The sequence below is a fragment of the Sorex fumeus genome, unplaced genomic scaffold (assembly GCF_029834395.1).
Source record: "Sorex fumeus unplaced genomic scaffold, SorFum_2.1 ptg000007l, whole genome shotgun sequence".
Classification (NCBI taxonomy): domain Eukaryota; kingdom Metazoa; phylum Chordata; class Mammalia; order Eulipotyphla; family Soricidae; genus Sorex; species Sorex fumeus.
In genome coordinates, this window is record NW_026606064.1 from 7,356,327 (window position 1) to 7,374,860 (window position 18,534).

Here is an 18,534-nt window from a genome sequence, read left to right on the forward strand (position 1 = left end):
GGGAGGGTAACTAGGGATATTGGTGGAGGAAGTTGACACTGCTAATGATGGGATTGGCAATGGAAAACTGTGCACCTAAAACTTGACTGTGAATAACTTTGTAAATTATATTGCTTCCGCACCTATCTCTCCTCACCGGGGCCCCTTGGAGGAGTGTGGGTTGAGTTTCTCTCCCCACCCCGAGCAGAGCCCCAGCAGCTGAAGACCTCCAGTTCCAGCCACAGCCATGCTTAAGACCACCCTCCACACATTTGGACAAGCCTCAAGCATGAAGGAACTGGCACCAGGTGTGTAGGACCCAGGATGTAGATCTCCAAGCCTGCTCGGATTGGGACTGGGCCTCCTCCACCCAGATCCCCCATCTTCCAGTATGTAGGCGTTATACCCACCAACTGCCCCCAGCTCTGTGTAATCCCATCAATGGCCAAGACCTAGAGACTATAAAACCCAGCTCCCGGATATTTTATCACCTAGTTCTTACTCTGGAGAACCTGGCAGGCTCCCAAAAGTATCCTGCCCACACGGCAGAGTCTGGCAAACTCCCCGTGGTGTATTCAATATGTAAAAAACCAGTAACAATGATGGGTCTCATTCTCATGACCCTGAAAGAGCCTCCAATGTGGCACTTTTTAAAATCTCAGGGCTAGGATGAAAGAGACGTTACTGGGGCCTGCTTGAGGCAATCGATGAACAACAGGATGACAGTGATATAGTGAATAATAAATAAATAGATAATTTTTAAAGTCAATCTGCTGAACATCTGTAAAGGGAAGGTAAAGGCCCTCCCGTTGATCGTCGATTTGCTCGAGCGGGCCCAGTAACGTCTCCATTGGAGACTGTTGTTACTGTGTCTGGCATACTGAATACTCTTGGTAGCTTGCCGGGCTCTCCGAGAGGGGCGGAGGAATCGAACTCGGGTCGGCCATGTTGGCCGCTTGTAAGGCGAACGCCCTACCCGCTGTGCTATCGCTCCAGCCCTGAACATCTGTACTTATCAAAAATCTGCTGCCATACCCCGTCAGAGCACCACTTCACTGATATTGAGGCCTTACAAGCTTACTGAGTTCACTAAAAAACAGCCAAACCTGCTACCCAAGACTTGACCAACTGAACAGTCCATGGGAGTGCAGCTGAACAGGCCACCTAACTAACCTTAGCTCTCCAGAGAAGCTTCACAAACAACTTAATTGAGCTATATTCTATGTTCAAAAATAAAAATTCAATATTATCACAAAATAAGTTATTCTCAACTTTGTAGATTCATTCCAGCTTTAGTTAAAAATTCATTCCAGCAAGAGGGCAGAAGCAATAGTAGAGTGGGTAGGGCACTTGACTTTCATGCAGGCAACCCAGGTTCGATCTCCAGTATTCCATATGGTCCTCTGAGCCTGCCAGGAATTATTCCTGAGAACAGAGCCAAGAAAGAGCCCTTCGAAGTGCCAGATGTGGACCAAAAACAAAAAATTCCAATAAGAAATTTTATGAATATTAACAAACTCTAAAATTTATATAGATAAGCAAAAGAACCATACCATACTGAAAGAAAAAAATCTGAGAACTGATACTACCACTCCAAGACTTAATTTAAGGCCACAATAATTAAATTATTAAGAGAGTGAACAAATAAAGAAGTCGCTTTGAAAGAAATGATGACAGTTTCTTATAAAAGTAGACTTCATTTGAATAATGATGCAACAATCATGCTCATTGGTATCTTAATAAGATCTATTTAAAACTTAGATCTACACCAAAACTTGAATATGCAACTCCAGAGTACTCCTAGTCGTAGCCTTAACAAACCTGCTTATACAAGTATAAAACAGGAGAAATTCCCACTTGATACCCCATAAGTCAGGCAGAGAAAAATAATATATATGCTATTTGGAATTTTAGTAGAATATGCAAATTAAAGATGAATAAGAAGAGGCTGCTAAAATCTCAGGGCTGGAAGAAATAGAAATGTTACTGGCGCCCGCTCGAGTAATTTCACATTCAACAGGATAGCAGTGATACAGTGATACAAATTTGGGACCAGGAAGATAGCGCAAAGAACTGGAGTGTATGTTTTAATGAGGATCCTAGGTTTGATGCACAGCCCATGTGATCCTTGAGCAGAGAGCCAGTACTGATCCCTAAGCACAGCTGGGTGAACCCCTCTCCAAAAATGAGAGACACACTTATACAATCTTGCCTTTTATGTAGAATCAACATTAAATTAAAAGCCAAGTAGTATAGGTGTAATAACTCTTTACACCAAAATCATAAACATTAAAATTAGTATAATCATGTTACCAAAACTGTAATAAGAATTTTTAAGAAAGGAAAGCAAAGACATGAAAAATGAGAACAAAATGACAGTTTCAAAGGTGTGGAATAGGGGCAAATGAGAAGATTTTGGTCAAAGGAAATAAATAAAGGCCCTCCCGTTGATCATCGATTTGCTTGAGCGGGTCCAGTAACGTCACCATTGGAGACTTTGTTGTTACTGTGTTTGGCATATCGAATACGTCACGGGGAGCTTTCCAGGCCCTGCCGCGCGGGCGAGATACTCTCGGTAGCTTGCCGGGCTCTCCGAGAGGGGCGGAGGAATTGAACTCGGGTGGGCCATGTTGGCTGCGTGCAAGGCAAACGCCCTACCACTGTGCTATTAAGATGATCATATTCTGGACATTGACTATAATTATCAGTATATTGCCTATAATTGGGTCAGGTAAATATAATATATTATATTATACTATATTATAATCGTCCAGATCCCGGACGAGAACAGTGCAGTCTCTGCCCCGCGCCTGGGTGTTCCTTCCCGGAGTCCCTTGGAGGGGAGCGGGTTGAGCTTTCCTCCCCGCCCCGACCAGGGCTACGGCAGCCGAAGACCTCCAGGACCAACCACCACCATGCTGAGACCACTCTCCGCACACATGAAGGTACTGGCAGAGGGACAAAGCCACGCGGGTTCCGGGGCCGAAACCTCCAAGCCTACTCGATTTGGAGTCGAGCATCTTCCACCCAGATCCTCCAAATTCCAGTAGGCGGGGGTCACACCCACCACCTGGCCCCCTGGCGCCGTGTAATCCCATCAGCGGCCAAGACTCAGAGACTAAAAAATCCAGATCCCGGACGAGAACAGTGCAGTCCCTGCCCCGCGCCTGGGTGTTCCTTCCCGGAGTCCCTTGGAGGGGAGCGGGTTGAGCTTTCCTCCCCGCCCCGACCAGGGCTACGGCAGCCGAAGACCTCCAGGACCAGCCACCACCATGCTGAGACCACTCTCCGCACACATGAAGGTACTGGCAGAGGGACAAAGCCACGCGGGTTCCGGGGCCGAGACCTCCAAGCCTACTCGATTTGGAGTCGAGCATCTTCCACCCAGATCCTCCAAATTCCAGTAGGTGGGGGTCACACCCACTACCTGGCCCCCTGGCGCCGTGTAAAATCCAGATCCCAGAACCGCATGGCCGCATTTCCGGCCGCGCGACATCTTATTATCTCATTCCTACTTTGGACAAACTTGCAGGCTATCGAATGTAGCCTGCCCACAGGGCAGAGTCTGGCAAACTCCCCGTGGCCTACCAAATATGCCAAATACCAGTAACAATGATGGGTCTCATTCTCCTAAAGAGCCGTGAATATAATCTCCGGGCTAGGATGAAAGAGACGTTACTGGGGCCTGCTCGAGGCAATCGACGATTAACAGGATGATGAAATGAAAAAAATTATATGATTGATATTAGTTCCTAAATTGCATACTTATATATTATAATTATCACCAAATATATAAACATATCAGTTAATGAACGTTTTGATTAATTTATTATGTCAATAATGCAGGTATATAGCGTCTCACAGGTATATAACATTTATGTACCAATTATATTTGAGTAAAGCTGAGAACAATGTAGCTGAAATTTTTCTAACAACTTTATTCATATTGCAAAAGCACTGAAGAAAATAAGATGTCTTTCATTGGGTGAGTGTATGTGAAGTGGTATATATATACAGTGGCTTATTCAGTAATAAAAAGTAATGCACTATCATGTCATAAAAAGGCATAGAGAAATATAAACTATGCCAATCTCAAAAGGTTACATAGCATAGAACTCCAATCATATGACTGGAGAAGGAAAACTATGAACAAAACGAAAAAAGCAATGTCAGTGAGAGGTTCATATAGGGCTGAGGATTTATAAGAACATCGGAGAGAATTTTTAGATCACTAAAATTATTCTGCATGGTAATACACCAGTATACAACTGGAGCAATAGCACAGCGGGTAGGGCATTTGCCTTGCACTCGGCTGACCCGGGTTTGATTCCTCCGTCCCTCCTGGAGAGCCTGGAAAACTACCGAGAGTATCCAGCCCACACAGCAGACACTGGCAAGTTCCACGTGGCATACTCCATATGCCAAAAATGGTAGAAACAAGTCTCACAGTGGAGACGTTACTGGTGCCCACTTGAGCAAATCGATGAGCAATGGGAGGACAGTGCTACAGTGCTATAAATGCTGTTAAACACTTTTCCTAATGAATAGAATGTATAGCATCGTGAGTGAATCCTAAACCATGGTCTCTGGATGATAATAATGTGTTACTATAAACTTATCAGCTGTCACAGATATACTACAATGATGTGGAAGGTCCATAATGATGAGGGCTTCTGGAATATGTGGAAAGTGTAGAATAGCGATTTCAAAAGAAGTGTTCTCCACTTTCTATTAAAATATCTATAAATATAAAGCTTCTCTAAATTTTTTGTTTTAATTTGAAACATGCCTATGATGACGATGCCACCAACTGCATTTGTATGTGCTAGAGGACCCCTAGACCCACCTTAAGACCTGAGGTTCAGATAGAAATAGATAAAAATATGGAATGAGTTTTACTATTTTTAACTACCTAAGTTTGGGACATAAAATTCCAAAGGCAGTCAAGGATAGTTATATTACTTTTAATAGTGTGACATTGAGTAAATAACATGCCAACATTCACATATTTTGACATATAGTATTCACTAGGCTCTGAATCTTAAAAATTATATTATTTTCCCTCTGCCATTTCAGAGATCATATTTTACACTGTTGGGATTCTGTTCCAATCACCTTTTGACCCAGAACTTCTTCATAGCATTTTTCACCTCTGCATTTCTAAGAGTATAGATTAAAGGGTTTAACATCGGCGTAATCATTGTATAAAACACCGCCACAGCTTTGTCAATGGAAAAAGTGACCACGGGGCGCATGTACACAAATATGCAAGGCACAAAGAATAAAACAACCACCGTGATATGAGAGACACAGGTGGAGAGGGCTTTGCGCCTTCCCTCCCCACTATAGGACCTTAGAGAGTACAAGATAACCACGTAGGAAACCAACAAAAGGAGGAAGTTTAATAAACAGATGAAGCCACTGTTGGCCGCAACAAAGAGACCAAGGGTATGAGTGTCCGTGCAGACAAGTTTCAACAAAGGGTTCAGGTCACACATGAAATGATCGATGACGTTGGGGCCACAGAAAGGTAGCCACACGGTGAAGAGGATCTGAATAGTGGCATGGACAAAAGCTCCGGTCCAGGCCACTCCCACAAGGAGGCTGCACACCTGTTGGCTCATGATGGTTGTGTAGTGCAGCGGTTTGCAGATGGCCACATAGCGGTCATAGGCCATCACCGTGAGAAGGATAATTTCTGCAGCACCAAAAAAGTGCTCAGCAAAGACTTGAGTCATACACCCCTGGAAAGAAATGACTTTTCTCACATGAAGACTGTCGGCTAACATTTTAGGGGTCATGCAGGAAGAACAGCAACCATCTATGAAGGATAAGTAAGAGAGGAAGAAGTACATAGGGGATCCTAGGTCCCTGCTGGTGCTGATGGTGACCATGATGAGCAGGTTGCCTGCCAAGGTGACCAAGTATATAATTAAAAAGACAGCAAAGGAAATTCTCTGAAGCTCCATATTCTGAGTAAGGCCCAGGAGGATGAATTCTGTCACATTATGCATACTCTCCACCATTATTGCAGTGACTGCAATAATAAAATCTGAAAAGAAAATCACAGACATTCTCAATCTTAGAATCTTCACTTAATAAATAAATGTGAATTGCTTATCTTTTCCTATGCTTTGCAAAAGGGAGAAATAAGCACAAAATGATTGATTCTTACTTTAACATTTGTGATTTGCAGTAGCATTATAGATGAAATTATTTGATACTTTATCATGCTCAGGGTTGCTTTTAATTTTCTACATTTAAAATGTATGACTCTTAAAATCAGTAAATAAAAATACTATCAGTCAAGTTTTCTGAACTATCTATAATCTGGCCATATATATGGCAGTCAAAAATACACAACAATGCAAGTATATTTTTTCCCAAGATGGCCAGACACATCATTAAAAAATTAAATTTATTCTACTATTTCAATCACATAAAAAAAAACATAGACATATGCAAATTCTTTCATGAGCCATACCTTTTTCTACGTTACCCATATGGAAGATTCTCCACTTCCTTAAGATGAAAAAAGTGGTAATGTGACTTCCTCCCAGTTTCAGTGGCACATGTCATGACTACACTTGTCATATTTTCCCACACTCGTATCTATTTATCCAATGACCTGGGTCCTTCAAGACAAGAATATGCTTTACTAAAATTAAGTATTATTCAGTTTTTTATTCCCTATAGTACTGTAGCACTGTCCTCCCATTGTTAATCGATTTGCTCGAGTGGGCACCAGTAACATCTCACAACAAATTGTGAGATTTGTTGTTACTGTTTTGGGCATATCAAATACATCATGGGTAGCTTGCCAGGCTTTGCCATGTGGGCGAGATACTCTCGGTCGTTTGCACAGCAGGTAGGGTGTCTGCCTTGCACATGGATGACCTGGCTTCAATTTCTCCTCCCCTCTTGGAGAGCCCGGAAAGCTACCGAGAGTATCTCGCCCACGTGGCAAAGCCTGGCAAGAAACCTGTGATGTATTCCATATGCCAAACACAGTAACAAGTCTCATGATTTGTTGTGAGACGTTACTGGTGCCCGCTCGAGTAGATCGATGACCAACAGAAGGACAGTGCAACAGTTTTATTCCCCATGCTGCAAAAAAAAAAAAAGTAGCAACTCATAAACTTTTTACTAAGGTAGGTGACAGGAAAAAAAGAAGGAGAAAAGTTCAAAGAAACTAAAAGAAAAATAAATTAGAAAGTACAGGGGATAATTCACTAGAGGCTGAAGTAAAAATAGGATTAAGACTAAAAGACTTTGTGGAGTTCATGCCTGCTTCAGTCAGCTTAATCAATGACTGAATAAATAACTGTACCTCTACATTAAAAAAATAAGAATAATAAAATTCAAAAACTTCATTTCAAGCCCAAGAACTACTTCTATAACTAATAATATAATGTTAACTATGCATCAGTTTATTTTGTCTTTCTATGATGAACCTTTCCATCTTCTAAAAAAGAGAATGTGCCTATATTTATGATACATAGTTATATTTCTATCTAGTATCATTATGAAGGTTAAATTATCTTAAACTTACTATTATTTGCTGTTGTTTATGGTTTACTTTTATCAGTGTGTCACTAAAGAAAATTTCCAACATTGTCTTTGAGCATCTCTAATAGGCAAATATTCTGAAAAGTTAAACAAGTGGGGAGATATAGAAGAACACGGGAAGCAATGATGAACATTGGAGAGAAAGGCTAGAGGATAAATAGGAAAAAACATGCACAAGCAGACAGCATCTGTCAGTCCCCAGCAATGCATGGCCCCCTAATCACTGCTATGTGATGCTGAAAAGCCCTGAGCACATCTGGGGTGGTCTAGTGGTCCCAACCACACAGGGCCCAAGCACCTTTGCATTGAACAACCAATTGGCCAAATATTGGCAGGAGTGACTGGGCCCCTCAGAGCACAATTTGGGAAAACCTCTCAAAAAAAAAAAAAGGAAAAGAAAAGAAACAACACACAGCACACACACAAAAAGAAAGGTCATCATATTTTTTTAAAAAAAGCTTTAAAAATCCTCAAAATAATTGGGGGAGAAGAGGCACATTATCTCTTTAGCCCCCAGAATCCCTAAAATAATTTTTTAAATCCTTATAGTAAATTCAAATAAGGGTCTGGAGTGATTGTAAAGCAGGTAGGGAGAGTATTTGCCTTGCAAACGACCAATCTGGGTTCAATCTACATATGGTTCCCATGCCTGCCAGGAATGATCCCTGAGCACAGGACCAGAAGTAAACCCTAAGAACAGCCAGGTGTGTCCCATAAACAAACAAACACAAAAGTTTATTCATTCATCCTTTAAGATAAATATTCAGTTTCCTCACTTGTTTGTGGAATTTATTACTAGCTAATTTCAATAATTATACTGCTTTGCTAAAGCCATATCCTAATGCATAAAAAAAGCATTTCTTACAGATTTGATTCTGATGACTGAGAGAGGGTTTTCCAGGAAACTTTAAATGCTTTGTAGAATGTCATACATTTTCATACACAAAAGGGGAACGAATGTTACATTCTCATATATAATATGTGTGTGAATGTTGTTCTTCTTGTATCTATAATGATGACCAATAATTAGATTTCAAAGTATTTGTTAAAAGAGGAAAAAAATGTGAAAAGAGGAAGAGCATGAGTAATGAAGAAGAGCAGAGGAAGTTTTTTTTAAAAAAAAGCAGAGAAGAGGAATGAAAAGTAAGAGGAGGAGAAAAAGTGAAATAAATATAGGGGGGAAGAAGGAAAAAATTGCATTCTGCAGTTAATCAAGAAAGGCATTTTTAAAGTAAGTGTCAGAATATTTCTTCCAAGTGCTTCACTTGAAATTTATATATTTTATCAAGTTCATTTGTAGTTATGTTACTTAAAGTCAACATCAGAGGAAAAAAACAATAAAGAACTAACTCTTAGGCTGTTCTTACACATAAATGTATTGAGTAAAAAGGTAATTTTTTTTCCAACTCAGGCTTGAGAGTATTAAGTTACAGACTTGTTATAAATTAGTTCTTTGCAGACTCAACAATATTTAAATGTTCTCATGTTTTAGTCAAGCCACTATGTGTGCAATGAGAAGTGACAGGTGTGGTCATTTACCATATACTTACTGTAAGGAAGACCAGTGTTTCCAGAAAAGTAAGTCCTGAAGAAAAGTCACAACTTAAACAGAGCCTGTGCATACCAGTACAAACTAAGAAACTTACATGCCAATGCCCCGCATTCTGCTCTGTTCGCCCTAATCTCTCTTCTTCTTCAAGTATCAGAGTGTCCCATGCTGTTGATCCACTGCTTTGTGCTTTCTATTTTAAAAATAAATTTTAGCTATGAAGATTCCTAACACATCTTTCTTCCTATGGAACACACAAAACTTTAAAGGTTATTTTTAAGTTTTGTATAGAAACTAGTTTGATAGCCATAACATAGACCCATAAGAACATAGAGGATATTTTTAAAACTAGAAAGACAACTCCAATGTCCAGTTATCCACAGTGATTAGAGGTCCCCTGGAAGAAGAATCTCTTTAAGTCAATTTTCTAATTCTTGTCTGTGTTCAGTCAGTACAGAAGTACAGAATCCCTCTACATCCTTTCACTAGAGCTATAGGTCTAACGGCAGAGGGGGAGTTCAGAGATTTTACCTCTGTGTTTCACTCTACCAAGCAAACCTCTTAGTCCCACCTTCTCAACACCTACACTTCTCAGGATATACAGGCATGGGTTTTATTTGTCTCGGCAACTCACCTCGGTGCTATTTTCTCAGGGGAAGAACCATTGAGTTTAGAAATCTGCCAAAATGGCAACCAAGGCCTTCTCCTTTTCTACAATGTCCCCTCTGGCCAAAGAATAACATTTCTGACAAAGTGCAAAACTTCATCTAGATCTTAGATAATCGTAGGGCCACCTGGCAGAACCTAGATTCTCCACCCTTTTTAAAAAATAAATTCTGAATACCAATAATCTACAAGGCACTGTGTTCTTGGACAACAATAGCAACAGGTAATTGGGTGGTTTATCCCAAGCCCTGATTGAAACCCACTGTGGGAGGTGCCCTTTAGGATGTGGCAGGCACTATTATTATTTCCATTTACAAACAAAATACAGAATGAGCTTCTGTGACTTTAGGAAATTATAAATAGTGTCTTTTAAATTAATTTTATATTAAGGCACTGATTTACAAAGTTATTCATAGTTGAGTTTCAGGCATCCTATGTCCAATATCCATCCCATCTATGTCACGTTCCCTCCATCAATGTCCCTAAATTCTTTCCCATCCCAGAGCCTGGCTCTCTGGCTTAGGTATATAGATACATCACACCTCCACACCACTGATGTGCCTGAGGACACTGACCCATAACACTGTTAGCTCTCATCAACTTCCAACTCTGCCCCCGCCCTCAATTTCTATCTTCTGAGAAGGAAGCACCAAATAAAGGGTGTTGGGAGGATCCTCCCAGGATGGGAGATGCATGCTGAAAGTAGACTATAGACCGAACATGATTGCCACTCAATGCCTCTTTTGAAAACCACAGCACCCAAAAGGAGAAAGAGAACAAAAGGGAATGCCCTGCCACAGAAGCAGGGTGGGATGTAGAGAATGGGGGGTGGGAGGGATACGGGACCCGTGGTGGTAGAAAACAGGCACTGGTGGAGGGATGGGTACTCGATCATTGTATAATTGAAATCCAAGCACAAAAGTTTGTAAGTCTACAACTGTGCCTCATGGTGTTTCACAAATAAAAATTTTTAAAAAAATCTGTCTTCCCTGTCCTCATTGCTATAATCGAGGATCATGGGTAATGTACATATCTCCCCTTTGATTTGTTGTTCTATAATTCTATATACCATAGATAAGTGAGATCATCTAGTTATTTCCCTTTTTCTGACTTCATATGACATGATATAAAATGAATAGTGTTTTTCAATTTACTTTTCATTGCTTTAAGTATTCACACAAATACATTATATATTGATATTTTATTCTGCAATACGTCTATACTTACATACATACTACATTTTAATCATATTTTCTGTATCAAAGCCATAAATTGTGTAAATACAAAATTGAATTGTTCCTTTTCAAACCTATTTTTCTTATTCAGTGACTGAGATTAACAGACTTTACAAAATAGTTTAGAAAAGTCACTTGACCAGTAAATTAACTCACCATACCAACTTTCCTCAAAAAGTCAGAGAAACACACAAGTGTACAATATAAACACATCTTTTTAACATTTAACTGTTAAGTTCCCACTGAGGAAATTAGGTTCTTAAGAAGGAATAAAAAGCATCCAAATATCCAAGAATATTAAAGCTATCTGTATATGCAATGATATGATTTCATATACAGTAAACTTGGAGCTATATACATCAAAATATCTACTCTAGCTAATAAACAAGTTCACCAAAATTGCTAAGAAATACAAAAAACATCTGCACTTCTATAAACTAGCAATTTCCGGAACAATCATGAAATTAAGAAGACAATTATATTTACAAAAATATCAGAAAGAAAAAAAGAACAATTTTTAAATGTCAAAGTATTTCACACCAAATTAAAACAATTATTAAAGAAAATAAGTTAGGACCTCCATCTCTCCCTGCAAGACCCCAGGTGTCTCCCGAGACACCTGGAGAGAAGCAGTTTTAAGCATCTGCCTTCCCCTCTTCACTCCTCACGCGGCGCCCATCTCATCCCAAACCCAGGTCAGCTCAGCCGCCGGGTCGCAACCCTGGACCTCCATCTCTCCCTGCAAGACCCCAGGTGTCTCCCGAGAAGCCTGGAGAGAAGCAGTTTTGAGCGTCTGCCCTCCCCTCTTCACTCCTCCCTCGGAGCCCATCTCATCCCCAAACCCAGATTTCCATAGAGGTGTGGCCTCTTCACAAGTGGGCATGGCTTCAAAAGTGGGTGTGGCTTATTTTCTGGCTGGTGGCCGCTAATGCTGCCGCAGGTTGTTTACCCATACTAAGGAACCTAGTACCCAAGGAATCTAGACCCCACCCTACTGAGCAATATGAAGAAACAAAGAAAATTCCCACCACAAGGGGAGGACAACGAAAACGATCAAGAAGATTCTGTCGATACCGCTCACCTAAGTGACCTCTCTGACATAGAATTCAGATGGAAAGTCATGAAGATGTTCAATCAACTCAATGAAACAGTCAGACAGCCAGCCAGTAACACCACAGAAAAAATCGACAAATTACGCAAAGAAATGAGAGCAGAAATGTCACGATTAAAAGATTCCGTAGATGAAATCAGAAACTCAGTCTCTTCTCTTAACAATAGAATGACCACAGCTGAAGAGAGAATCAGTGATCTGGAAGATCAGTTGCACCAAGCCAACACGCAACAACAAACAGTGGCAAGGGACCTCAAAATAGCTCTACAGAGAATCAGAGTCCTAGCAGATGATTCCAAGAGGAACAACATTAGAATCATGGGACTATCTGAACCTCAGGGAAACAATTCCAATGAAAAAAACAGTGTCAAACAAATCATTGCTGAAAAATTCCCAGAGCTCCACAATGCAGCCGTTCAGGTTCAAGGAGCCCGAAGGGTGCCAGCTAAAAGAGACCCGAACAAAAACACTCCAAGACATATCATAGTTAGAATGATCGATGCTGCCGATAGAGACACAATACTGCAAGCAGCAAGGGCAAAGAAGGAAATCACATACAAAGGAGCACCCCTTAGATTCACAGCAGACCTATCAGAGGAAACCCTCCAAGCCCGAAGGCAGTGGCGAGATATAGTAAAAAAAACTCATGGAAATGAATGCTTCACCAAGAATACTCTATCCGGGTAAACTCTCACTCAAAATCGAAGGAACGGTACACTATTTTCTAGATAAACAGCACCTCAGGAACTTCATAGACTCAAAACCAAACCTAAAACAAGGCCTAAAGGGGCTACTATAAGACAAGACAAACCCTACAACCACAACAGATCCTTACAGAAAGATGACACAAAACCCCATAACCATACTCTCTCTCTCAATGTCAACGGTCTAAATTCACCATTTAAGAGACACAGAGTGGCAAAATGGATACAGAGACAGAACCCAACATTCTGCTGCCTACAAGAAACTCATCTCAACAGCCAGAGCAAACACAGACTCAAAGTCAAAGGATGGAAAACAATCCTGCAAGCACACAGCTCCTTAAAAAAATCTGGGGTGGCCATACTAATATCCGACAACATTAATTTCATGTTGAAAAAGATTAGAAGGGACAGTGAAGGCTATTTCCTCTTCATCCAGGGATACGTACAACAGGAAGAAATCACACCCTTAAAAGTATACGCACCTAATGAGGGAAAAACTAAATATTTAAAACAACTGCTAAAAGATTTTAAGGAGGACATCACTCCAACACAATAGTACTTGGAGACTTCAACATCGCCTTATCACCTCTGGATAGATCAATAAGAACAAAACACAGCAAGGAATTATTGGCTTTGAAAGAAGAAATAGAAGAGAAAGGGCTTATGGACCTATACAGGGTTTTACACCCCAAAAAGAAAGAATACACATTCTTCTCCAGTGCGCATGGAACATTTTCCAAAATAGACCGTGTACTAGGACACAAAACATACCTCAACAGAATCAGGAAGATAGAAACAGTATCAGCCATCTTTTCAGACCATGATGCATGGAGGATAGAAGTGAATAACACAAAGACACGGAGAACCAAATCAAACACCTGGAAATTAAACAACTCGATGCTGAACAACAAGTGGGTCAGGAACGAAGTCAAGGACGAAATAAAAAGATACCTGGAAACAACTGAGAATGAAGACACAAACTACCAGAACTTATGGGATGCAGTGAAAGCTGAATTAAGGGGAAAATTTATAGCTCTGCAAGCATATTTTAGGTTGGTAGAAACGATACACATAAACAATTTGACCTCACAGCTCAAGACCTTAGAAAAGGATCAACAGAAAGAGCCTAAATCAGGCAGCAGGAAAGAGATCATAAAACTTAGAGCAGAAATCAACGACACGGAAAACAAAGAAACAATCCAAAAGATGAATGAAACCAAGAGCTGGTTCATCGAGAAAATAAATAAGATAGATAAACCACTAGCAACACTCACAAAGAAACAGAGAGAGAGAGCCCTAATAAATCGAATCAGAAATAAGAATGGGGATATCACAACAGAAACTAAAGAAATTCAAGAGATCATCAGAGACTACTTTGAAAGTCTGTATGCCACGAAACACGAGAACCTAGAAGAAATGGATAAATTCCTGGATTCCTATCATCTCCCAAAGCTGAATCAAGAAGATATAGAGTACCTGAATAGACCTATTCACATCAAGGAAATAGAAACTGTAATCAAAAGCCTTCCGAAAAACAAAAGCCCAGGCCCAGATGGATTTACTAGCGAATTTTTTCAAACATTTAAAGAGGACCTATTGCCAGTTATTCACAAACTTTTCCAGGAAATTGAAAAAACAGAAACTTTCCCAGTTTCTATGAAGCCCATATCTCTCTAATACCAAAAGGAAACAAAGACACCACAAGAAAAGAAAACTACAGTCCGATATCCCTGATGAACACGGATGCAAAGATTCTCAACAAAATGCTAGCCAATAGAATTCAACAACTCATCAAAAAGATCATACATCATGACCAAGTGGGATTCATCCCAGGGATGCAAGGATGGTTCAACATTCAGAAATCAATCAACATAATCCATCATATCAACAAAAGAAAAGATAAAAATCGTATGATCATATCAATAGATGCAGAGAAAGCATTCGACAAGATCCAGCACCCATTCGTGATGAAAACCCTTGCCAAAATGGGTATACAGGGGACTTTCCTCAACATAGTTAAAGCCATCTACCACAAACCTACAGCAAACTTCATCCTCAATGGGGAAAAACTGAGACTCTTCCCCCTAAGGTCAGGGACGAGACAAGGATGCCCACTCTCTCCACTACTGTTCAATATAGTACTGGAAGTACTTTCAATAGCAATTAGGCAAGAAAAAGATATTAAGGGCATCCAGATAGGGAAGGAAGAAATTAAGCTCTCACTATTCGCAGATGATATGATACTATACTTAAAGAACCCTAAAACCTCTACCAAGAAACTCCTAGAAACAATAGGCTTGTATAGTAAAGTGGCAGGCTATAAAATCAATACCCAAAAATCCATGGCTTTCCTATATGCAAATAGTTAAAGAGAAGAAAGTGACATGAAGAAAACAATCCCATTCACAATTGTGCCCCAGAAAATCAAGTACCTAGGAATCAGCTTAACTAAGGAAGTAAAGGACCTGTACAAAGAAAACTACAAAACACTACTTCAGGAAATAAAAGAGGACACGAGGAAATGGAAAAATATCCCCTGTTCATGGATGGGGAGAATCAACATTATCAAAATGGCAATACTTCCCAAAGCACTGTACAAATTCAATGCAATCCCTATAAGGATACCCATGACATTCTTCAAAGAAATGGAGAAAACACTCCTGAAATTTATATGGAACAATAAGCCCCCACGAATAGCTAAAGCAATTCTTGGGAAAAAGAAAATGGGAGGAATCAACCTCCCTAACTTCAAACTGTACTACAAGACAGTAATAATTAAAACAGCATGGTACTGGAACAAAGGCAGAGCTGCAGACCAATGAAACAGAATTGAATATACTGTCATTTCCTCCCAAACATATAATCATCTAATCTTTGATAAGGGGGCAAGAAATGTGAAATGGAACAGGGAAAGCCTCTTTAATAAACTGTGCTGGCAAAACTGGACGGCTACATGCAAAAAAGTGGGCTCAGATCTCTGCCTAACGCCATGCACAAAAGTAAGATCGAAATGGATTTATGACCTCAACATCAGACCGGAATCCATAATGTTTATTGAAGACAAAGTTGGCAAAACTCTCCATGATATTGAAGCTAATGGTATCTTCAAAGATGTCACGCCACTGGCCAAGCAAGTGAAAACAGAGATAGACAAATACACATCCGACAAGGGGTTGATATCAAGGATATACAAGGTACTGGTTAAACTCCACAATAAGAAATCACCCAACCCCATCAAAAAATGGGGCAAGGAAATGAACAGAAACTTTCGCAAAGAAGAAATTCTAATGGCAAAAAGGCACATGAGAAAATGCTCTACATCACCTACATCACTAATCATCAGAGATGCAGATCAAAACAACAATGAGATATCATTTCACAACACAGAGACTGGCCAACATCCACAAGAACAAAAGCAATCGGTGCTGGCCCGGATGTGGCGAGAAAGGGACCCTCCTTCACTGCTGGTGGGAATGCCGGCTGGTGCAACCCTTTTGGAAAACAGTATGGACGATTCTCAAAAAATTAGAATTTGATCTCCCATTTGACCCAGCTATAGCACTCTTGGGAATATATCCCAGAGAGACAAAAAGGTATAGTCGAAGTGACATCTGCAATTGTTTGTTCATTGCAGCACTCTTTACAATAGCCAGAATCTGGAAAAAACCTGAGTGCCCGAGAACAGATGACTGGTTAAAGAAACTTTGTACATTTACACAATGGAGTACTATGTAGCAGTTAGAAAAGATGAAGTTATGAAATTTACATACAAGTAGTACTACATGGAAAGTATCATGTTAAGCGAAATGAGTCAGAAAGAGCGGGATAGACACAGAAAGATTGCATTCATTCAAGCAACAAAAAGGGAGACTAACACCCAGGAATGGCTGAGATTAGTACCAGGAATTTTGCTCCATGACTTGAAGGCCAGCCTTACGTGCTAGGTGAAAAAGAAGCTCAGATAGAGAAGAGAGCACCAAATAAAGGGTGTTGTGAGGACCCTCTCAGGGTGGGAGAAGCATGCTAAAAGTAGTCTACAGACCAAACATGATTGCCACTCAATGCATCTCTTGCGAAACACAGTATCTAAAATAAGAGCGAGAGAACAAGGGGGAATGCCCTGCCACAGAGGCAGGGTGGGACGGAGGGATGGGGGGTGGGAGGGATGCTGGGACCCGTGGTGGTGGAGGATGGGCACTGGTGGAGGGATGGGTACTTGATCATTGTATAACTGAAACCCAAGAACAAAAATTTATGTCTATAACTGTACCTCATGGTGTTTCACTAATAAAAAAATTTAAAAAAAGAAAAAAAGAAAAAAAAGAAAATCAGATAACTAAATGTACCTCTGCTTGTGGAATTAATAATTTAATGTAATTATCCCTGTCCAAAGTATTTATAGATTCAAATTAATCAATATCAAAATTTGTTTATATGCCGCTTTTGTAAAAATAGAAAAGTCAATCCTAAAACTTGTATGGCATTGCAAGGAACCCAAAATAGCCAAATAAAAGCACATATCCCAATATCTGAAGTTAATAAAATCTTTAGTAATTAAGAAAGTGTATTATTATCACAATGACACACACACACATCACGGTACGGTCCTTCCATTGTTCATCGATTTGCTCCAGCGGGCCCAGTAACATCTCCATCATGAGACTTCTTGTTACTGTGTTTGGCATATCGAATACATCACGGTGTAGCTTGCCAGGCTCTGCCGTGCAGGCAAGATACTCTCGGTAGCTTGCGGGGCTCTCCGAGAGGGACGGAGGAATTGAACTCGGGTCAGCCATATTGGCCGCTTGTAAGGCAAATGCCCTACCGCTGTGCTATCGCTCCAGCCCCGCACACACACATATATCCAAGCAATAAAGCTTATAGTTTATCAAAAAAAAATATTATGTATTATCAATTGAATATTTCAAGGTAGTTAAAAACATTCAATACATAAATACTATCTTCTATAAGTATACTGAGGTAACTGACTATCCAGTTACAAAAGATTGAATAAGGATGCTCATATCATACTATGAAAAAAGTGAAACAACCTAATGAACAGGAAAATAATTTGAAAATCATAAATCTGACATTTATCTAATATCAAGTATATATAAAGACTTCTTACTAACCAACAACAAAATAATTGCAATCTTTTTGAGTGCAAAAGACTTGAATATGAATTTCTCTAATGTATACAGATGACTAAAAACATATTAAAATATCTGAAAAACTTTACTCATGAGAAAAATAAAAATTATAATGATATGCCATTGGACATCCACTATGTGACCATCTTTAAAAATAAAAAAGCTGGCAAGAATATTGAAGGATTATATTGATAGGAATAAAGATTATCTAGAATTTTGGAAAATTAAAAGTTCTTTTAAAAATTTCAGTGCAGGGGCTGGAGTGACAGCATAGTGGCTAGGGTGTTTGCCTAGCACGCAGCTGACCTGGGTTCAATCCCCAACGTCCCATATGGTCCCCCAAGCACTGCCAGGTGTAATACCTGAGTGCAGAGCCAGGAATAACCCCTGAGCATCGATGGGTATGACCCAAAAAGCAAAAAAAAAAAAAAAAATTTCAATGCAAACTCTGACTCAGCAAATTCAGTTCTAAAATATACCCAATAACTGAAAACAAATGCATAAAAATGTATAGAAGAAAAACTAAAATTAGAAAAAAAGATAAAAATACACAAGTTTTGTCAACTAATGA

General features: G+C 39.9%; 1 protein-coding gene across 1 annotated transcript; it reads right to left on the reverse strand.

Annotated features, from left to right (window-relative positions):
- Positions 1 to 5,090: 5,090 nt before the first annotated feature.
- LOC130042467 (olfactory receptor 4C12-like) lies at positions 5,091 to 14,045 on the reverse strand. The gene is made up of 2 exons (XM_056134652.1): positions 14,031 to 14,045; positions 5,091 to 5,996 (listed from the first exon to the last, which is right to left on the reverse strand). Exons 1-2 carry the CDS (start codon positions 14,043 to 14,045, stop codon positions 5,091 to 5,093), a joined length of 921 nt encoding a protein of 306 aa, XP_055990627.1.
- Positions 14,046 to 18,534: the final 4,489 nt, after the last annotated feature.